General features: G+C 39.0%; 1 protein-coding gene across 1 annotated transcript; it reads right to left on the reverse strand.

The window, feature by feature from the left end:
- Nucleotides 1-1,110: 1,110 nt before the first annotated feature.
- SAR1B (secretion associated Ras related GTPase 1B) lies at nt 1,111-15,608 on the reverse strand. The gene is made up of 6 exons (XM_069483635.1): nt 15,551-15,608; nt 12,763-12,882; nt 9,761-9,826; nt 7,400-7,503; nt 6,204-6,335; nt 1,111-5,464 (listed from the first exon to the last, which is right to left on the reverse strand). The coding sequence occupies exons 1-6, from the start codon at nt 15,606-15,608 to the stop codon at nt 5,348-5,350; spliced, it is 597 nt and encodes a 198-aa protein (XP_069339736.1). The 3' UTR covers nt 1,111-5,347.
- Nucleotides 15,609-23,308: the final 7,700 nt, after the last annotated feature.

Below are 23,308 nucleotides of genomic sequence, written 5' to 3' on the forward strand. Positions count from 1 at the left end.
TCTAATGAGCAAAATGCAAATTACAAGAGGATAACAAAAATGGAACTTGACACTAGCGTTCTTCAAAGACCAGATTAGCATTTTATTTTTCCCTTCCTGACACTCAAATTCATAGGGGGTGAAAAGATAGAACATAATCAAAATAACATACAAACACAGTTCACAAACATTTAACCATCTACTGTAGCTGTTCTTTGTAAAATACACAAAAGTAAACAGAAACATCTTTATATAAATTATGCTTAACAATCTGTATACACTGTAAAACAATTTAAAATTCACACTGAGATCCCAGTGCAAGCAGTGGTGTGTGAAAGTGCAAACAAGGTTAGTGATGAACAGCTTATCACTGACTGATCACTCCAGCATACTTTGCATTCAGCCAAACACTGAAGGCCTCACCATGGAAGACATTTTTATCACTTTTTATAATTTGACTACATTCACCCTGAGTGCTCTTGCCTCAGTATGGCAACTGATGATGAGTTCAGGTTAGGAACAACACCAGGGAAGACGGAAACACGTGTGAAGTTGGCCATTCTGACATGAATCTTTATACCTGATACTGAAAACTATTCCAAAGAAAACCTGTATATCAAGAACAGAATTGTCAGCCCCCCCCATTTGACCCCAAAATATCTAAAACTAAAATTAAATCTCAGCCCTTATTGAAAATGCATGCTGAAGAAGAATCCGTCTACTCCAGCGCAGCTTTTCCAAAAATAATTCTGTGTGAAATCACTTTCCTATTTCTGCCCCAAAATCTGTTTGGGCAGGGGAAACACCTAAAACAAAGTTTGCTTTGGATAACTTTAGTCACTTTCATTACTTTGGATTTTATTTAAAAGTGTGATCAAACCCTGATCAGTGGCATTAAATATATTAGCTGCTTAATGTTCTAAATTATGAGAACAAAAATTGATCGAGTGAGTTGCATCCTCAATAGACACTGTAGACGCCCTTCACACTCAGCGTCTTTCACATCCGGGTGTGGGTAGGGATGCGTGAGGAGGGATGGTTGCCGGGTTCAGACGTGGAGACACGGCTTTAACAAAATCCCAGTCACTTTCCACAGAAAAGCACAGTCACATATTCCAAGAGCTGCTGGTGTTTTGTTTTGTTTTTTTTTTGTCAAAAAGCACTAACTTGAATTTCAAAAGGACAATAATGGAAATGACCAAAAACATCAACATGTAGCTTTTGATAATTCATCCTTAATTGAAGAGTACTGTTTTGCTGAACGCAAATCTATAGCAAAAACCTCTGATTTTTATATGAATATTAGGTTACATTTTGTTTCCCATTAATTTTATTAAGAAATTTGTATTTTCTCATTTCTATTTTTTCATGCTGTCTTGAAGATTTTTTGATGCTTCACCAACTTTTTACATATGTTTAAAATAACCCATAGGCCGAGAGTGGCGGCTCACCCCTGTAATGCTAGCACTTCGGGAGGCTGAGACTAGAGGATTGCTTGAGCCCAGGAGATGGAAACCAGCCTGAGCACAAGTGAGACTGTCTCTACAAAAAATAAAAAAGCTGGGCGTGGTGGCACATGCCTCGGGAGGCTGAGGCAGAAGGATCACTTGAGCCCAGGAGTTTGAGGTTGCAGTAAGCTATGATCATGCCACTGCACTCTAGCTTGGGTGACAGAGTGAGACCCTATCTCCAAAAAAAAAAAAAAAAAACAAAAACCAGAAATCCAAACAATACACCCTAAATAAAATGAACAGAAAGACTTTTGAGAGATTTTCCTTTATATAAGCTATTCTCAGTGTACTCTGGACAAATTTTACTAGGCAATAAGTCCTTGCAAACTTCGGTCAGGTAAGTGACTAATAATACCAAAATACGACATTGAGTCATATATTGAATACAGAGTTTCAGAAAATGTAAACCTTTCCCCTGAAACTCTCAAATCATGTTAAGTAGAAGTACACTGTTTTAAACGATGGAACTTGTGAAAATGCTGGGTTTTGAAATGTGGTTAATGAAATAACTTTCCAGAAGGCAAGAAACACTATTATCACAGCTATCACTTTGTCTTAATGATTTACAAGTAGTTTATGTGCTGGAAAGCACTACAGAGAAGTGTGAGCCAGTTGAAAACTAAGGAAAAGAAACAATGTTCTGCATTTCTGTACATGGATGCGAGCACATGAAACTAAAATTGAGATCTACGCAGGCAACATCTGAATTCATACATCTTTGGCACTCATACAAAGATACTGGTTCGACTAAGCCAGTGAAGTGAAGAGAAGTGAAGTGAAGAATTTTTGCCATGTATTTTAATAAATGTCTTTCTCCAACTTAAAAATGTAATAATCTCTACTCTAAAAATTCACTCAGATAAAGATAAGCTGAAATCTATCAATTTAACCAGTTATGACCCAAAAGGTGTAATTAACAGCAGTCACTGAAACAGGTGTGGGGTAAGACTCTCTTTCAAAATATAAAAGTGGGCTGAGACCTTATAATTTTTAGAGTTTTGGACTTCAGATTTTAAAACATCTTTTGAACAGTGCCTGCCTGATTTGTATGGAATCCAGGCTTAACTTATACACAACCATCTTACAACTTCACTTTAACATCTTACACTACGGGGCACAAAACTAACCTAATCCCCAGTACTAACATTGACCTGGAAACACCCGTAGGTGCACACATTCATTCCACGGGCCTGTGCCACCTGCAGAGGTGTCTTCCCCATGTGCTTCCATTGCTTCTTGCCATTCTCCTAATGTGCTTCTCTTGAACAAGGGCAATGGCCCAGTTTGTGTTCTCTGGAAGGATTCTCAGGGCTGGATGGCAAGTCCTCTGCCTGGGAACTCTGGAGGAAATCTGGTTGCTGCTAAGTGCAGTTTCATTTCTGGAGGCTCAGGCCCTAAGAATCTCACATCTTTAGGAAAATAGCCACAATGATAGCTGTGGTCCACAAAGTGACTTTATTTGTTTCTTTGATCCCAGTGTCAGAATTAGAATGAGGGCTCTGCAGTGAGATATTTTGTACCAGGAAGCATTTTTCCCCACTAGAGAAATTGGTACGTTTTTTCCTGTATATCAATGTACAACACAAATAATTAGCTTCTCGAGTATCATGATGGATATTCTAGCGGATACTTGAAGAAAAACATGTCCCCGAAAGCATTGAAGACAAATAACATGAACAAGAGGCAGTTACTTTTCATAAGGCTTAGTTCTATTTAGTCAGAACTTTAGGAATGAGTGCTTTAAACCTATCTAGCTGGCCAGGTGCAGTGGCTCACGCCTGTAATCCTAGGACTCTGGGTGGCCAAGGTGGGAGGATTGCTTGAGCTCAGGAGTGCAAGAACAGCTTGAGCAAGAGCAAGACTCTTTCTCTACTAAAAATAGAAAAATTAGGTGGGCACTATGGCGAGCACCTGTAGTCCCAGCTACTTGGGAGGCTAGGCAAGATGATCACTTGAGCCCAGGAGTTTGAGGTTGCAGTATGATGATACCACTGCACTCTACCCAGGGCTACTAAGCGAGACTCCGTCTCAAAAAAAACAACCTATCCGGCAGAATAAATCATAGCCTACATGGATTTTCTATTTTTCCCATAGTACTACTGATGTTTCTGGCCAAGGAAGAAGCTATTTTCATTTATAAAGAAGATGAAAGTAAAACAGAATACCCAAACTACTAAAACCAAATGTCGTAATAAGAAATGACCTTGTCGGCTCAGCTAACTATAATAGTAATCCCTTGCAGTAATTCCTCAATCTTTATCTGCTTTGTAGGTTACCTTGTTGATGGCAGAAAGGGCTATCATAACTGATTTGGACAAAGGCTAGAGAAAACACTAATTTTGATATTAAAATTATTCTTGATAGAATTGGAATAATCTATTCTCAATGGAATTGGCTAAAATATAAAAACTTGGCTTATAATCAGAGAAATCTTAAACTTGAGAGTCTTTAAAAATACATTTTTGGCACTTACCTTTCATCTTACTAAGGATGGGAATCTCAAACATAAAAGAAAGAAAATTTCATAGGAAGTTACAATGCTTTTAAAAAACTAAAATCTCATAAGTTTGGCAGTGAGGCTTGTAGACACGATTACATGGCAAGTATCTGAAAACAAAACGTTTGTGCTATAAAGTAAGAGCTACCTGAGAGCAGCTAAGAAAAAAGAAAATTAGAAGCATTTGTTTTCTTCTACCAGGAAATAAAATATGCCAAAGAATGCAAAAAAGCTATAGGGTAGGAGCAAACTCGCCACACTTCTCGGTGACGACTGAAGCAGAACAAGCTGTTTCTTTTTCCTTGGATATGCAGGGCTCCACAACGAAACTGTAAAAGATCCTACTTGTTGCTTGCCCTGGGGAGTACCTCTGAATGTGGAGACACTGGCGCCTGTCACTGCTTTTGGTGAAGAGGCACAGATTACCAAACTGGGCACTGATAAGACTGGTATACTTCAGAATTAGACAACTGGGCTAGAACTATAGGGTCTACCAAACTGGGAATCACCCTTGAGTGGTGCAGATGTACTTTCCTTCAACAGGTCAGTCCCGTAGGGAATAGGACGTGGACTCCTCCATCAGCACTGCTAGTGGCTGCGTTACTGACATAAACACACACGATTGAGAGAGAAATGTAGTATCAGATGCAACTGACCACAACTGTCTCATGGCAAATGCAAATGCCTATAGGGGTTTAAACGTTATTCTAAATATTCTGAAGGAATCTCCTTTCCCAACAACCCCTTCGTACGTATAATATTAAAAAAATTCAAATTTTCAGAGTATACTAGCTAGATGAGACACATTCAAATGAAACATATGCCCAATGAAGATGCCAAACATTAGAGTTTGTTTTATTGCATGACGTTTGCATGAGAAAAAATATTATTGAAAACTGTAAGGCATCATGCAATCATTGATAAGCTAATTATTAACTGTACACTTAAAATAGGCGGACATACAATCTAAAATTTAAAAACTAGTTCCAAAAAAGTACATAAAAAATTTAACATGATGAGCTTTTAAATATGGTTGATATTTGTAGTTTCATGTTATTAAAAAGTGCTTCAAATGTACTCCTGGAAAGTTGTTCTTTATAAATGGCGCTGGGGTAATGTCAGATTATAAACTGTAAAAACTAATTATTTTTATGGAATTAGAAAACTAATAGTGTGATATTCAAACTTACTTGAATCAGTTTTCAATTCTCACTCAAATTAAGTTGATATAATATTAATAATCTAAAAAACATCTGTTTTATAAGCAACAAAAGTCTATTGAATTCAAGTTATGCATGTTGAGTGATCAAATCTCTGAGTAGGCCTGAATGTGGAGACCTGGAACCAACGCAGGTCGGTGTTAATCAATGTACTGCGCCATCCAGCGGAAGCCCTCTCCGTAACCCTGTCTCTTGAGCACACTGCACATGAAAACTTCTAAGGGTCGGGCATTCAGTTCTTTCAGAGATACACTGCCCTAGAAAAGAAGAGAGACATCATGCCGGAGTTTTATAAAATACAAGCCCCACTCCCCAGCAGAATTATAGGTTCTACTTTAGAACAAATGGTGACTGTGATAAAGTCATGGCTCCTTGGCAACCAAGTCCCCTAAACACACAGGAAGCCTCCTTCTCTCACTCGTGGGAAAGAGGTTAGCTTGTGAGGGACACAAGAATCAAAATGATACCAGAAAAAGTCCAGGCCGGGCGCGGTGGCTCAGGCCTGTAATCCTAGCACTCTGGGAGGCCAAGGCGGGAGGATCACTCGAGGTCAGGAGTTCGAGACCAGCCTGAGCAAGAGTGAGACCCCCATCTCTACTAAAAAATAGAAAGAAATGATCTGGACAACTAAAAATATATAGAAAAAAATTAGCTGGGCATTGTGGCCCATGCCTGTAGTCCCAGCTACTTGGGAGGCTGAGGCAGGAGGATCACTTGAGCCCAGGAGTTTGAGGTTGCTGTGAACTAGGCTGAGAACACGGCACTCTGGCCTGTGTGACAGAGCCAGACTCTGTCTCCAAAAAAAAAAAAAAAGTTTATGTTCACAAAACCCCTACTGCACTGCACTCTAGCCTGGGCAAGAGCAAACCCTGTCTCAAAAAACAACAAAAATAAGATAACGGGCTTGTGGAGCTGGACAATAGTAATTTAAAAAGACATTTGCACTATAGAATTAAATATTTATACTTGTCAGAAATTTTTTTTTTTTTTTTTTACCTTTCCTGTTGTCTGACCATATAAACCAAATATCTCTCGTAATCTCTCTTCACTGATGGCTTCAGGTCTGTCGATCTTATTCCCAAGAATCAGAATAGGCACATTAGCAATGGTTTCATCTGTCATGAGTGACTGGAAAAAACAAAACAATACAAAAGACAAGAAGCTCATATGAAACCATCCAAAGAGCTTATTTTGATAAGATCAAACAGTCAAGGAACTGGTCCCCTACCATATCACGTCATGCCAACTCTCTTTGGCAAATGTTTCCCCCATTTTAAAGTGAGCTCCATGAAACCATAAGCTCAATTCTTCTGTCTCCCTGGGGCTCTTTCTGTAAATGCTCCCTCTGCTCACTGTGTAAGCCAGTGAGGTAGAGTGGCCAGAGTCAACCCCTTGGAGGTGGAAAGACCTGCTTTCTGCTACTTCTGAGTTGTGACTTTGGGCAAGTTAGCCTCACTGGAGCTCAGGGAGAGCTGGGAATAGTGGCACCTACCCTGTGGAGTTGGTTTGAGAATTAAGTGAAATAATATGCACAGTGTCTGGCACAAAGTAGGAAACGGAATTCCCCAGCCCTGTTCCCTAACTACAGAACCTACCTAGACTTTCCCACATAAACAAGTATTTGTTTGCCTGCCCTGGGCTGAGGCATGGTTGGGTCCACCTTCAGTCAGACCACAGACCTGCTTACTCTGTGTTCCCAGATCTAGTGCTGGCCTTGCCTGCTGCTCTTGAGGACCTTCGCAAAGCATCTGACCTGGGGGAGGCGAGAGGAGGTAGCTAAATATGCCCCTGTGTATTCCTGGCAGTGTCAAAGACAGCATGTCATTCATACCATTTCCAGGGGTGGCAACCCCTGAAGAAGTGGCATCCTGGGGCTCAAGAGCAACCCACTCCAGGAATACAGCAAACGTGAAATACACTAGGAGGACACGGTCGGTACAGGGCGGGCTCCTCAAGTCATCAGGAAGGATGTCTGTGCTAGGACTTCCTCAATAGCTACCATTACTCGAGGTACTCCCTACGCATTCTAAGGAAAGTAATCCCTACTTAAAGCAATCCCTGAGCTGAACAAATTGTCAGCAGTTTCTTGTGAGACTGCAGAAAAGCCGAACTCTGATATCTATAACTCCAACCTATTTCTTCAGGCTTACCAGAGTGATTTAACTATATTTAGTTTTAATTATTTAACTTACATCAAGTTCTTCTTTTGACTCTATCAGCCTTTCATGGTCTGCACAATCCACCAAAAATACAATGCCATTGATAGCAGGAAGGTAGTTTTTCCACACTCTTCGAGCTAACAAAAACAATCAGAATGTAGATTTTACTTACTGGTCAAACCTAGTGGATGGTTGGATTGAACAGCCCAACAAGATATCGAGTATAGTTATCCCTTAACATGGCTGGGACCGGTGGCTCATGCCTATAATCCTAGCACTCTGGGAAGCCAATGCAGGAGGATCACTTGAGCTCAGGAGTTCGAGACCAGCCTGAGCAAGAGCGAGACCCCCGTCTGTACTAAATATAGAAAAATTAGCTGAGTGTGGTGGCACATGCCTGTAGGCCCAGCTACTAGGGAGGCTGAGGCAGGAGGAGCACTTGAGCCCAGGAGTTTTAGGTTGCTGTGAGCTAGGCTGACGCCACAGCATATAGTTCGAGCAACACAGTGAGATTCTATCTCAAAAAAAAAAAAAAAGAAGTTATCCCTTAACACCTGCTACTTCACTATATATTCAAGTTAATCTTTTACCAAGTGGTGCCAAAATCTTCCCAGAATGCCAAAGAAGAAATTTCAGGCTTTCCTGGATTGTGGGCAAGTCAAATACTTTACTCTCTCCCAATTTTCCCCAAGTAAGAAGTAGAATATTTGCTATTATACCACTGGACAATGAATGATGCAAATTAAGTTCATTGGAAGACTGCTACTATATAAATATAAAATATAAGCAGTTCAGCCTGAGCAAGAGCAAGATCCCCTCTCTACTAAAAATAGAAAAAATTAGCCACCGGCGGAAATAGCTCAGTTGGGAAAGCGTTAGACTGAAAAATAGAAAAAATTAGCTGGACATGGTGGCATGTGCCTGTAGTCCCAGCTACTGGGGAGGCTGAGGAAGGAGGATTGCTTGAGCCTAAGAGTTTCAAGTTGCTGTGAACTATGATGATGCCACTGTACTCTACCCAGGGCAACAGAGCGAGACTCTGTCTCCAAAACAACAACAACAAAAAACCCCCCAAAAACAAAAACAAAACAAAGAAAACATGCTCAAGTGTTAATAATTAACTAAAGTCTATGAAACCACAGGATGATTTTTTTCCATGACACTCTTTTTTTTTTTTTTTTTGAGACAGAGTCTCACTCTGTTGCCCAGGCTAGAGTGAGTGCCGTGGCGTTAGCCTAGCTCACAGCAACCTCAAACTCCTGAGCTCAAGCGATCCTCCTGTCTCAGCCTCCCGAGTAGCTGGGACTACAGGCATGCACCACCATGCCCGGCTAATTTTTTCTATATATATATTTTTAGCTGTCCATATAATTTCTTTCTATTTTTAGTAGAGATGGGGTCTCGCTCTTGCTCAGGCTGGTCTCGAACTCCTGAGCTCAAACGATCCGCCCACCTCGGCCTCCCAGAGTGCTAGGATTTCAGGCGTGAGCCACCGCGCCCGGCCCATGACACTCTTTTTTAAAGGAGAAAACAGTTCTTAGGGTACCCAAGGGAAAATAACTTTCTCCTTTGAGTTTTATAATATATCTTGAAAACAATATAGAAATGAAGTCTCAGACAAACTCCATTAGATTCTAATTCTAATCATATTCCAGAAATTATTTTATGTACATGCCAAACAATTACCATATGTCTCAAATGTGCTTTCACTGGCCACAACCACTTAAAATCTTTTCAACTATGTGTCATATCAGGTTTTTAGAATGCCCACCAACTCTGTAATATTCATTAGTTATGACTTACTATGTGCTGGATGCTGCCAAGTACTTTTGGGGATATAAAAAATAAGTAAGATTTTAGTCCCAGAAAGTTTAGTATAGGAGAAAAGACAGTCTTCCCAAACTTTTTGTAGACGTGTACACAGAAGGACTAAGTGCTACGGGAGCAGAGTTGAGAGCACTCCTGGCTGGAAGTGGCTTCCCAGGGGAGGTAGCAGGATGTACACTGGGCCCTGAGGGGTCATTCATTTGCATATAGGGATGGCATGAGCAAATGCACAGAGGTGGGATAATACCAAGAAGGTTTGATTTGGCTGGAGTAAAGAGAATGGAAGGGAAATAGCAGAAAATAAAGACTAGAGCCAGGCACAGTGGCTCATGCCTGTCATCCTAAGCTCTGGAAGGCCGAGCGGGGAGGATTGCTTGAGCTCAGGAGTTGGAGGTTGCAGTAAGCTATGATGCCATTGTACTCTAACTGGGGTGACAGAGCAAGACTCTGTCTCAAAACAAAACAAAACAAAACAAAACAAAAAAAAAACAAAGACTAGAATGCACTGGAATATAATGACCACATTTTCATTAAGTTAAAGCGACTATAAGAATAATACAATCTTACCTTGAACATGTCCACCCAGATCAAAAGTTGTAAAAGTCATGCCAGCAATGGTCAGTTCTTCTGAAGCTAAATAATTATACAAAGTATTTTTACAGTATGAAAATCAGAAATCTATTCATAGCATATATTAATTACTACTTGATGTTTGATTTACTTTTATTGCAAATAAGGTTATATCAAATATTAAGGAACTGACAAAAGACTACTTCATTGTAATTAGATAAACTCCAATTCATATTGACAATATAACACAAATCACTGTAATATTCAATTCTGGCATTCACTACCCACCACAAAACTAATATTTATTTTTTCTTCTCTACTCCTCCTGTTGAAAATGTTAATCTATTCAGACAATTATTTGCTATGAAGGCTAATGACTGTTCTAATAATTTTCTGCGTAACTCATCTTAAATGATACAAGTGAAAGAATAATTTTCTCTTCTGGCTGCCATGAGAAAGTCTTTATCAACAAACACAATTATAACAAAAAATTTTGGCCATTATTTCTTCAGATATTTTTTCTGCCCCTCCTTTTCCCTTTTGGGACTTCAATTACAGGTTTGTTAGACTGCTTGATATTGTCCCACAATCATACAATCTCTGTTTATTTTTCTTTCAGTGGTTTTCATTTTTCTCTCTGTGGTTCATTATGCATAGTTTCCATTATACTGCCTTAAGTTCATTGGTCTTTCTTCTGCAAAAGTGGCACTAATTTGCTGGCTTTTTTTTTCTTCTTTTTGTTTTGTTTTGTTTTGTAACAGGGACTCACTCTGTTGCTCAAGCTAGATTGCAGTCGCATCATTATAGCTCAATGCAACCTCAAACCCCTGGGCTCAAGTGATCCCCTGCTTCAGCCTCCCAAGTAGCTAGGACTATACGCATGTACCTCCATACCTGGCTAATTTTTCTATTTTTGTAGAGACGGGGTCTCGATATGTTTCCCAGGCTTGTCTCAAACTTCTGGCCTCGAGTGATCCTCCCACCTCAGCCTCCCAAAATGCTAGGATTATAGGCATTAGCCACTGTGCCAGACTAATCTGTTAATATCATCCAATGATATTTTCCTTTCAGATACTGTATTTTTCATTTCTAGAAGTTCCATGTAGCTATGTTTTATATCTTCCATTTCTCTCCTCATTATGTTCATGTTTTCCTTTAAATCCTTGAACACATTCATAACAATTCTATCAGCACAGGTCAGCTTTGCCTGTTCTAGAATTTCCTATAAATAGTATCATACAGTAGGTAATTTTTTGTGACCAGTTTCTTCCATGTAGCATAACATGACTGAACATATTGTAGTTTATTCCTCTTTCTTGCTGAGTAGAATTCCATTGTTTATCCATTCTCTTTTGATAAATATCTGAGGTGTTTCAAGTTTTTGGCTATTACAAATAAAGCAAGTATAAACCTTCTTCTACAAGGCTTTTGGTAAACATATGTTTTCATTTTTCCTGGATAAATACCTAGAAGTAGAATTGTCAGATCATAGGATACATGTATGTTGCCTTTTTCACAAACGCTTTTGATTAATTGCAAAATAGAAGTTGAAATGAATGTGAGCTGCAGGAAGGTTGAGACAGCATCTGTTTTGTACCACTGTTGTACCCCTAGTGTCTAGAACAATGTCTCACATAAAGTAGGTGCTCAATAAATATTTGCTGAATAAATGAAAGAGAGCAACATCAAAAAATAAAAAAATGACTTACACCTAATATAAGACCACTCTGTAGTCTCTTCCAATTATGCTGTTTTTGTAGGGAATTTTATAGAGTCAATTTCACCATGATCATTTTTTCTTTAACAGTATTGTTCTTGTATCAGAATCTTATTTGACAAGCCCCACTCTCTTCTCCTAATATAAAAAAAGACTTATCAATTTTATGAAATTCTCCTGTTCCAACTTCATTAACAGTTTTATAGATAAAATGAAACTCTGTTCTGTTCTATTCTTCTTCCTTGTTCTTAGAACATTTACTGAACTAAATAATTATTAGATTTGTGTTTCTAATAATTTTGTTACTTTAACATTACTTTTTCAAACACTACTCATTACATAACCTTAAATACAGAATGGAATGTATTAAGTAATTTATAGAGTCATTATTAATGTTTTTCAGGTGATCTTCCTAAAAGATCACACAACAAATTATTTTAAAAACTGTTTTAAAACTTTCTATAAGTGTATCAACATATGCCTTGTTTTTGGATTAACTGTATGGTATATATTATTGTTGAAATTGTTAGGACTAGAAAACTAACTGGTTAATAAATTGAAGTTACTAGCTATGTATAAAACTATAATCTGGCCAGGTGTGGTAGCTCATGTCTGTAATCCCAGTACTTTGGGAGGCTGAGGCAGGAGGACTACTTGAGGCCAGGAGTTGAAGACCAGTTTGGGCAATATAGTGAGACCCCATCTCCACAAAAAAAAAAAAAAAATGCTAGGCTTGGTGGCGCATGCCTGTAGTCCCAGCTACTCAGGAGGCTGAGGCAGGATTGCTTGAGCCCAGGAATTCGAGGCTGCAGTGAGCTATGATTGCATTACTGCACTCCAGCCTGGGCGAAAGAGCTAGACCTTGTCTCTAAAAAAAAAAAAACAACAACAACAGAAAAAAACCACAACTATAATTTGTTTACTGAATTAATGATTGAAATAGTACAGTTTTAAAATTTGACAGAAATTCAGGTTATGTAAACAAGGTAATGGTGGACTATTTATCAATCATGTCACAATATCTGAGAGAATAACTTTTTAATTCCTCTAGCTGGAGAAGGCAGTACTAACTGAGAGCAAGGTATAAATATTATTTCAAGATCTAAATATATTCCTTGAGAGCTGGGTCTCCTAATAATTACTAAACTATTTAGGAACACATCAAATCACCTGATCATAATTCATCTCCCAGAAACTCCTGCCAAACAGAAAACTTTCGGTTAGTGTCTATGACTCAGCATCATTTGATCAAGTATTACATTGTATGGGGGAATATACTTACTGGGATGTAATGTTGGGACGTGTTGTCCAAGTCTGTCATCTTTTAGCATGTGTAGCAATGTTGTTTTTCCCGCATTATCCAATCCAAGAAATACCAGTTTACCAGTTTTCTTATATAATCCTGCAGAGTAAGAGCTATGATTGGTCAAAGTGATATCCGACACAGATTATTCAAATGACTTTACACCTGGCCCAACTAAACTCGAATTTCTAAACCTATTTTCAGTTTTAAAAAGAGCTATTTTAAGCTGGGTTGTAGTCCTAGTTACTCCAGAAGCTGAGGTGGGAGGATCGTGTAAGCCCAGGAGTTCGAGCTTGCAGTGAGCTGTGATCACGCCACTGCACTATAGCCTGGGCGACAGAACAAGACTCTATCTCTAAAAAAATAAAGTAAAATAAAAGAGCTATTTTAAATCTATTCCTGATTTTGGACTTCAAATAATTATAAAACTAAACTTTGCCCTGGTCAATAGAATATGTGTGTTGCCTTAACATTTGCCAAAATGCTGATTACTTTAACAATTTAGGAGTAAATATTTGTGCCCTAGTCTATTAGGAAAACTTTCATAAAATACTTGACATTCCCAGCTACTCCAGAGGCTGAGGCAGGAGTTCGCTTGAGCCCAGAAATTCAAGGTTACAGTAAGCTATCATCCTGCCACTGCACTCCAGCCTGGGCAACAGAGCAAGACCCTGTTTCTTTCTCCCCCTCTCTCTCTCAATCAATCAATAAAATACTTGGCATTATATATTTATGAAGCTAGACTGAAGGAAAAATTAGAGATTTTTCATGAATATAAATAAATTAAGTATTTTTGATAACAAAAACTACAGTGAGAATTTTTTCAGTCAAAAAGTTGGCCGGGTGCAGTGGCACATGCCTGTAGTCCTCACTACTCAGGAAGCTGAGGCGGAAGGATCGTTTGGGGCCAGCAGTTCAAGTTCACCCTGGGCCACATAACGAAATCCCACCTTATTTAAAAAAATAAAAATAAAAAGTTGTTCACTGTCAAATTTCCCTGAGAATAAGGTTAAACCACTCATCACAGGATTGCAGAAAACTAAGCAACAACAGCAACAAAAAATCCCAAGCACGTAATTTTAGAAGTATCAACCAGGTACCAATTGATAGATAAATTGGTAAATATTATAGAAAAAAGGCAGCATTGATCAATTTAACTGCTAAATTTGATACTGAACTTTATTTTTTATGTGTTTAATTGTCTAACTTCCATGGAATTACATGAGGACAGGACACTTGACTTAGAATAGCAGATCAAAAAATATTTACTCAATAAATAAATGAATTTTTTTAAGATACTAGGCAATTATAGTTTCAGGCCATCTATTTTTTTTAACAAATTCATGCCAAAATAACATTTAACTGTCAGAAGTAAAAAACTGAAATCCTAATCTTTTGATCACCTACTGACCAACAACTCTGACCCTAATGGGAAGATTGTCGTCCATGTTTACTAGAGCTGGGATACTACAGTGCTCCTTGAATTATGAATTCCGACTAATAATTTCTTTAAACAATACTTCTATTCTGGCCCTCCCATGAGATGAAAACAAAAAACCCAATACTTCTATTTCTTAAAAGGTTTCTACAAAGATCACCTCTAACCAATGCAATCAATCTTTACTACCCTAAGTTTTAAATAGTAAAAGTACACTGGATATGATTCCAAAACATCTAGAACATTTAAACGTCAATTTTTAAAGATTGTGGGTTGGACTAAATTCTTACTTTGTAGTAACATATATAGGCACTTCAAAGTACATACATTATTTCATTTAATCTTCAGAGTAACTCTTTGCAGCAGGCACTACCATCTCTTTTTTACAGAGGGGGAAACTAAGGCTCAGGATTGACTTGCTTAAGTGCTGAAGTCAGATCTGAAATGTGAACCCATGTCTGATTCCAAAGCTTTGGTTTGTCTCCCCTTCTCTACACTGCTTCCTAATGTTTGCCCTGTTAACCTTGTTCCTGATTGTGATGCAATTAGTTTTGCCTTTTCAACATAATTCAGCTTAGTTTCACTTTTCTATAAACTGAGATACAATTTATTTATTTATTTTTTGAGATACAGTTTATATTAAGTTAAAATCCTTATTTCTGATCCAGTTGTTGCAAATAGTATGTGACAAAATATTCCAGTCTGGGCCGGGCACAGTGGCTCACGCCTGTAATCCTAGCACTCTGGGAGGCCGAGGCGGGTGGGATCATTTGAGCTCAGGAGTTCGAGATGAGCCTGAGCAAAAACAAGACCTCGTCTCTACTAAAAATGGAAGAAAGAAATTAGCTGGACAACTAAATATATATATAGAAAAAATTAGCTGGGCATGGTGGTGCATGCCTGTAGTCCCAGCTACTCGGGAGGCTGAGGCAGGATTGCTTGAGCCCAGGAGTTTGAGGTTGCTGTGAGCTAGGCTGACGCCACGGCACTCTAGCCCAGGCAGCAGAGCGAGACTCTATCTCAAACAAACAAAAAAAAAACAGAGGAAAGTAGGCCCTGTTTCAAAAAAAAAAAAAATTCCTAATAACCTTAACAGGTAGAAATTATTATTGTCATTTTACAGATAAGAAAACTTGGGCTAAGGTAAAAAAAAGTAATTAACCCAATATTACATAATTTAAAAGGGATGCAATGAATAATTGAACACATTTGTATGATTTCAAAGCCCACATTCTTAACTACTGGCTTATATATAAAGAGGCTCTACACAAATAAGCATTATTATATAAAAAAGATTAAATGAGATAAAGCACAAAGGGACAACATTACCTAAAAACTGTAGCACACTGCTGAAACCACTGTAAATCCAATCAAAAATGAAGGACATATCCAAATCTGATAGGGTCTGAAAAAGAGAGTTTTGAATTTAGTAGTCAACATTAAACACCAATATACTTTAAACACTAACAGCATTAAACACCAACTCTGAGCAAATAATTCTACAACCTTATAGAGTTAAATACTCTTATCTAGGCTGGTCAAACATGATCTATACTGATGCATTTAAAAAATGACACTTAAATACCAAGTGGAAACAATTCTTTGTCCAGCAAAGTAGCAAAATGAAAAAGAATGATAATGGCCAGGACTAGAAGGGTTGTGGTGAAAGACGCACACTGGTGGCAGAATAAACGGGCACAAAACCAATTTGACAATAATATATCTGTTGATACTACTTGACCCAAGAACTCTACTTGTAGAAATTGTCCTGCATGTAGAAAACTTTTATGTACGAAGATGTGTGTCACAAATGTTATTTATGGCCTATGAAATATTTACCAAAACCTTGTTGGGGGGTAGGGGAGAAAGAAGAGTAGGGAGAAGAAAAAGAAAAGTAAGGTTATGATAATGAAATAAGAGTTTCCAAGTCTGATAATACCTGTGTGGAGTAAAATCCCTTCCTATTTCTTTTGTCTTTTTTTTTTTTTAATAGCAAGTGGTTCCAGGTGGTAAATTTCTAAGTTTGTTATCTTTCTGTATTTTTCAAAGTTTAATCACATTACTGAATGTTAAAAAAATCTTTTAAAGCATGGTAGAAAATGCAGAGTATGGTTCAATTCAGCATTTATTTGATGTATGCCTTGTTAAACGAATAGGGTAATATATGGAAAATGAAAGAAAAAAAGCCTCTTGAGAAAAGAAAGATCACATATATAAAAATAGACTTTCAGATCAACAAAGTTCATTTATTAAAATTGAACAAAAGAACCTAGGCCTAAAACTTCGGCCAACTCCAAAAAATTTGAAGGTTTTGTGCTATCTTTAACATTTTTTAGACAAAGCATGACACATAACCCTGCTTTTTTTTAATCACCTTTCACTTAGGTAGGTTGTCAAATGTGACGCTGATGGGCCCACCAAACTCAGAATTCCTAGAGCAGCGGTCCCCAACCTTTTTGGTATCAGGGACCAGTTTCATGAAAGACAATTTTCCATGGATGACTCCTGCTGTGTGCCCTCCCCTTCCTAAGTTTCATGGAAGACAATTTTTCCACAGACTGGGGGGTGCCAGGAGGGTGGCGGAGCTCTGCGGCCTGGTCCCTAAGAGGCTGTGGACCAGTACTGGGGGTTGGGGACTATAGTCCTAGAGGATAAGGAGCCAAGTGACCAATTCACCTTGAGAGTGAGTGAGCCCATCTCCAGTTTGTATGAGGCGTGGCAATATTTCCTACCAGATTCCCTGGATCCTGGCAATAGTCTTTCCCCCCTCCTCTCCCCCTTGAACTACCATGAGCAGAATATTGCTCTTACAACTAGTCAGTTCCTAACTCAGATAAAGTGATTGGCAAAATTACCAATAGTTCCATGTGTCAGTATTACAAGAATGAGAAGTACAATAGAAACATACATATAATGCACTGAAAATTCCTATTTTACTTAGGTTGAAAGTTATACCTCCCTCTACCATCATCATTCTAGGTCATGTAGAAATTGAAACTTGTGGCCAGGTGCAGTGGCGCATGCCTGTAATCCCAGCACTTTTGGGAGGCCTAGGCAGGAGGATCACTCGAGGCCAGGAGTTCAAGACTAGGGTGGGCAATATAATGAGACCCCCATCTCTACAGAAAATAAAAATTAAAAAAAAGTTAGCTGGGTGTGTTGGTGTGTACCTGTAGTACACAAGGTACTCGGGAGTCTGAGCCAGGAGGATCACTTGAGTCTGGGAGCTGGAGGTTGTAGTGAGCTGTGATTGTGCCACTGCACTCTAGTCTAGGCGACAGAGTGAAACTTTGTCTCAGAAAAAAGAACTGAAACTTGTAGTCAGAGAGAAAATACACAAATAGTTTATCTTTCCTCGAAATTTTAAGATGTGATATATGTTTTTCAAAGAGAATCATAATAACCTTCACTCTAGAGAATCAAAGCAAAAGATCATGCTGAGATCTTTTATTCAATTCAATATATGCTTACCAAGCTCATATTATGTCCAAGGTCCTGAGCTAGACAGCATGGGGAATACAAATATTGATGATAAACATGACTCTTGCCCTCAAAAAGGTTATAATCTGAAGTGAGAAGTTAGCTACGCAAATGCAATTTAACTGAAAATCATTAAAAATGAATAGTATACTATCTGGGATGGTAACAATTTACCCTATAGGGTTTTAGGACTTACACAAACACGAAGAAAAAAAACTGCATACACTGTAAATCATAAGCTCCTAGGTAAGTATTAATAGTTTAGGCCGGGCACAGTGGCTCACGCCTGCAATCCAAGAACTCTGGGAGGCCGAGGCTGGAGGATTGCTTGAGGTCAGGAGTTCCAGACCAGCCTGGGCAAAAGCTAGACCCTGTCTCTACTAAAAATAGAAAAAATTAGCCGGGCATGGTGGCATGCACCTGTACTCCCAGCTACTTGGGAGGCTGAGGCAGGAGGATCGCTTGAGCCCAGGAGTTGGAGGTTGCTGTGAGCTGGGCTGATACCATGGCACTCTAGCCTGGGTGACAGAATGAGACTGCCTCAAACAAAAAAAAAAGTTAAAAAAACAAAAAAAAAAACCAGAATAATAAAAATAAATAATTCAACAGGAAGAGGTATGGTATGCTCAAAAAAGTACTTTATATTATACATTAAAGAAAGGGGAAACATCTTCCCAGGCGTGGGGGTTAAAAAAAAAGGGGGGGGGGAAACCAAGTCCTTCTTATCTTTCCACTCAAAGTTCTATTTCCAGAGTTCTATGGAGGCAACAATGTGTAGCTAAGGAAAAGTTTCTCAGATGATGTTTAGCCCGTGTCTTGAAGATTAAGTAGGAATTTGCTAGAAGGTTGTGAAGGGCATATCGTGTACACAGGTGTGAAACTGAATGGGCACAGCAAAAAGTCAGGTGTTGGATGATATGATTGGGTTGACGGGGCTGTGAACTGACAGTAAAGGTCAGTGCCTGCTAACTAGTGAGGGAGGAGCCAGAGGGATAAATCTGAGACTGAGCTTAGGCGTTTGGACCTCATGCTTGCTACCTACAAAAGAAACAATACTGAAGCAGTCCTTCAATTTAACACACAAAGCGAAATGAACAAAAAATAGCAGCTACCATTTATTGAATCCCCATGAGCATTATGGTCTAGAGATTAAGAGCAGGAGCCCTGGAGCCAGGCATTTACCGCTTACTGTCTACCTTGGGCAAGTTACCCCGTTTTCCTCATCAGTGAAATGAGGACAACAGTAGCTGTCTGAGATGATTGCTGTAAAGATTAAATACGTTAGCACACACAAAGCACCCAGTGTCTGGCATGGAGCCAAGCATTTAATAATGCGACCTGTTGTTACTGCTGCTTCTCCTCTACGGCTCACAGTACTGGGCATCTTACATAGATCACCACTAAACATCCCAACAACCTTTCAGAGTAAATATAATTTCCTCAAGGGTGGATTCTAAAATAAATTTTAAACAATTAAAAAAAGTAATTAATTACTATTCTCATTTTATGGGAGAAGAAATGATGTTACAATAACTGAACATCAGATGATAGTGACTGGCACGTCTGTGTTCCACACCCGGGTCTTTCCGACTTGCATGTGTGCACTGCTCTGGTTCCCTAAAGCTTTATAGCAAATAGCTTAAGAAGTATAAATTTGTTCAAATGATTAAGCACTATTTTTTTAAAAACTTTTTTTCAAGCCAAACAAGTTATAGAAAAGTACCATTTTTTAATCACTCCAGCTCAAGACTCCTTTCCCTCCCTTATATCCCACATCCAGCTACTCCCTAATCCTATCAATTTCTTGCAGCAGACTCATGTTTTCTTTGGTTCTCACAAGAACCACCTGGTCAAGAACCTCATGTCATATTCCTAAACTACCATTTTAACCTCAAAATTTGTTTCTACCCATCTTGTACACTGCCTCCAGAGTGGCTTTACCGAAGTGATCTTAGACTTGACTTACTGCATAGTCAGGGGGACCATAATTCTAAGTTTGCTGGTGACAATCTCAGCTTATACTTGTTATCTCAGTGTAATTATTAACAGTGCTTCCTTTCATTCAAAAGACTCCTAATTTAGGTGACAAATTATTTGGCCACCCTATACGCGTGGATGGAGAGCCACTGAAGGTTTTTTGAGCTGAGAAATTATTTAATCAAACTCCTAATCTAATATCTTAGAACGTCCACTAGCTACCTCTTAGCTACCTTCCCAAGCTTAGCACATGCTACTTCCACACTTGTAGCTTTCTCTGGATCTAAGTAAACTGCTTGCCATTCACTGCGGGTGACCCATATTTTGCCATCTTAAAACCTTTGCCCATTCTCCTTTACAACATCACAATGTTCTACCATCTCTGCCTGAAGTCCTCCTGCCTCAAGCAATGCCAAAATGCTACATAAAAACTAAGTTCTTTACTGTCTTTAAGGGACAGATGGGTGTGGAAGAACCAATGAAACCAAGAAAGGGCAAAAGAACTACTAGAGACATTGGCAAAAATGGGAAGCAAAGAAGTTAGTGACATCAAATACAGCTGCAGTGAGGCCACTGCTGGTGGTGACAAGGAGCCGATTGTTGACAGCATGAGCAGCCTGCAGTGGAGCAGTGGTGTTGGAGAGCCTGTGGCCAGTGCTTACAGCAGAGCAAAGCCTAATTCCAGGATTCATGAACTGCGTGACCTTGGACAAGCTGTAAGTTTCTTCTGAAAAATCTCTCAGGGTATGTAAAGATTGAATGAGATAAAATGCACAAAGTAAGCCTGGTTGCTGTTGTTATTGAGAAGTGAATGGGACAAGAGGTTAATAGATGGGATAGTGAGGAGAAATTCCTCTTTCAGAAAGTTTGAAATGGAATGAGGGAAGTGAGACTTTCTTCTCAAAGAAGTGTGAGGCTTGAGTATGATGATAAACTGAAGGGAAGGCGCTAGTGGAAAGGGAGAGGTTAAAGGTAAGAGAGAAAGAAGGAATTAAATAAGAGGAAGAGACAAAGCCGCCAGAGGAGCTTGGACTGAGAGGGCATCTCTCCCTCTAAGCTTAGAGGAAAGGAAGGCCAGAAAATCTGTGGAGGTGGCAGGAATATGACTCCAAAAGTGAAGAAGGGGTGTAGAGAAATTTTGAGGAGCAGAGCAAGCATTAAATACTGTGGGGAATGGATCAAGTTAAAAGATTGCCAAAGAGAGCGAGAACTCAGTTGTAATTGAAAAGCAACCATTCACAAAGCAGCGCCACTCTGTACTGATTTCCAACCTCCCGCCCACCACTAGCAATGCTCAGCTTCAGAGAACATGAAATGACTGGAGATTAAGGATTTGTAGGATAGGGATGGAAAAGGACAAGGAAAACGGGACTTTGAGAGTACTAGTGAGAGGGGCCGAAGTGATCTGATCAGAAGTTCAAGGTGAGGCTGAGTGAGATGGCTCATGCCTGTAATCCTAGCACTCTGGGAGGCCACGGCAAGAGGATCACCTGAGCTCAGGAGTTCGGGACCAGCCTCCTGCTCAAGAGCAAGACACCGTCTCTATTGAACATAGAAAAATTAGCCAGGTGTAGTGGCGCATGCCTGTAGTCCCAGCTACTCAGGAGGCGGAGAGGGGAGGATCGTCTGAGCCCAGGAGTTTGAGCTGCAGTGAGATACAATGACACCACTGCACTCTGCCTGGGGTGATAGTGTATAGAGGTGGGGTGGTGATCAAAGGTAGGCTTCTCACAGAATAGAACTGGGAGAATAGGTTGGGGGCAGTGGCACAGGCCTGTAGTACCAGTTACTCAGGAGGCTGAGGTGTGTAGATTGCTTGACTCCAGGAGGTCAAGTCTACCCTGGGCAACATAGTGAGACCCCGTCTCTAAAAGAAAAAAGAGAACTGGGAGATTAGGGAAAAAGGCTGTGAGCCAAAAAGTAGAAAAGGGTGAGAGAGGTAAAAGGTGGACTGAAACTGTACCAGCAAAGTGGAGGACGATATGGAGTTCAAGAATTCAAGAAAAGTCAGGTCTGGCTCTGGCATGGACAGATGAAGAAAAACGAGGTGAAATATGTTGGAAGCCAGGCTAGAGGGTACACTGTACACAATGAAAGACAGTGTAATCACCTAGAAGAGCAGAAGGCATGGCTGTAGAAAGCAAGACTGTGACTCAAGTGGCAAAGTCCTCACTGAAGATGACTGTTGGCAGGTGAGAGCTATGAGGAACGGTAAAGGATGGAATGGGGTAAGCCTTGAAGGAAAAAGGATTGTTTGCATAAGAATGGCACCAATTTGCTGTTGTAAAATTTGTCCCAAGAGAAATAATCTAATAACAGAAATGGAGAAAGTCTGCTTCAGAAGATAACAAGAGATATTTATATTTCTTTAAAGTCGTGGTTTCTAAGAATCTTAAAACAAGCCAGGAGTGAGTCACCAGAAACAATTAACTATTTTTTGGTGGTGGTTGTTGTTAAGTAGAGGTAAAAATGCCCAACTAAGAATAAAAGTTACTTAGCTACAAACAGATACCTGAGCCCTGAAAACAGGTTATACAACACCATGAACACACTATTAAGACATGTGAAAAGCAAAGGTCAAGAACAAGGAAACATATACACGTCAGCAGATTTATTTATTGCATGAACACCAAATAGGAGAAGTGCCCATGCAGATTAGAAAAGTGATCTACTCAAGTAACATGGAAATCAGTGCAAAGGATGTAATGGAACAGAACTTCTCAGATTACAAATCACTTCTTAAAGCCTTGTCCCAGTAAACTTATATGGATGAATCCATTTACATGAACTGTCCAGAACAAGCAATTCTTTAGATTAAATAGATTATTGGTTGTCAGACTGGGAGAAGGGAAAATGAGGAGTGATTGCTAATGGGCACTGAGTTTCTTTTTGGGGTGATCAAATGTTCTGGAATTAGATAGTAGTGATGGTTGCACAACATTGTGACTATATTAAAAATACTGAATTGTATACTTTAAAAGGGTAAATTTTATGGTGTGTCAACTGTATCTCAAAGAAGCCATTATAAAAATTAAAAGCAAATTTTTAAAAACTTACATAGACATTCAATATTTAAAACTGATTTACATGAGTAACTAAGCATAACCATCTATGTATGAACTTTAAAAATACAAATAAAATGACGAGATACAAATATCTAAAAAGTTCTTCTGGGAGTAAAGAAGAGACATAACAGTCTAAAGAGGCAAATAAGACATTACAGTATTATTGTAACAGCAATGCATTAATACCTCTAAAGCACTATAGGGCCGTAATGAAATGGATGTAGTACCTATTCCACAATAAAAAAAAATCTGGATTTAAAATGCATCTTTGAAGACGGGATGGGTGAAATCATACCTACCAGGTACAATGTACATTATCTGGATGATGGACACACTTATAACTTAAGCAATACAAAAGTAATTCATGTAACCAAAACATTTGTACCCCCATAATATTCTGAAATTTAAAAAATATATAAATAAAATAAAGTGCACCTTTCAAATACTATTACGTCATTCTGGGAAAGCCAATCTTTCTGAGCTCCAGTTAGTTCCTTCTTATATAGAACAATACCACCTGCCTCACAGAATTGGAAGAATGATTAAATATGATAATGTACATGAA

This window comes from Eulemur rufifrons, chromosome 10 (assembly GCF_041146395.1).
Source record: "Eulemur rufifrons isolate Redbay chromosome 10, OSU_ERuf_1, whole genome shotgun sequence".
Classification (NCBI taxonomy): Eukaryota; Metazoa; Chordata; class Mammalia; order Primates; family Lemuridae; genus Eulemur; species Eulemur rufifrons.

Excerpts from the sequence above, each read along its gene's own strand:
- SAR1B (XM_069483635.1), bottom strand. The coding sequence starts at position 15,608 with ATGTCCTTCATTTTTGATTGGATTTACAGTGGTTTCAGCAGTGTGCTA. Across the intron at positions 9,827-12,762 it reads CGTCCCAACATTACATCCCA|CTTCAGAAGAACTGACCATT; the intron begins GTAAGTATATTC and ends ATAATTATTTAG. Across the intron at positions 5,465-6,203 it reads ATGGTCAGACAACAGGAAAG|GGCAGTGTATCTCTGAAAGA; the intron begins GTAAAAAAAAAA and ends CTTCTTTTCTAG.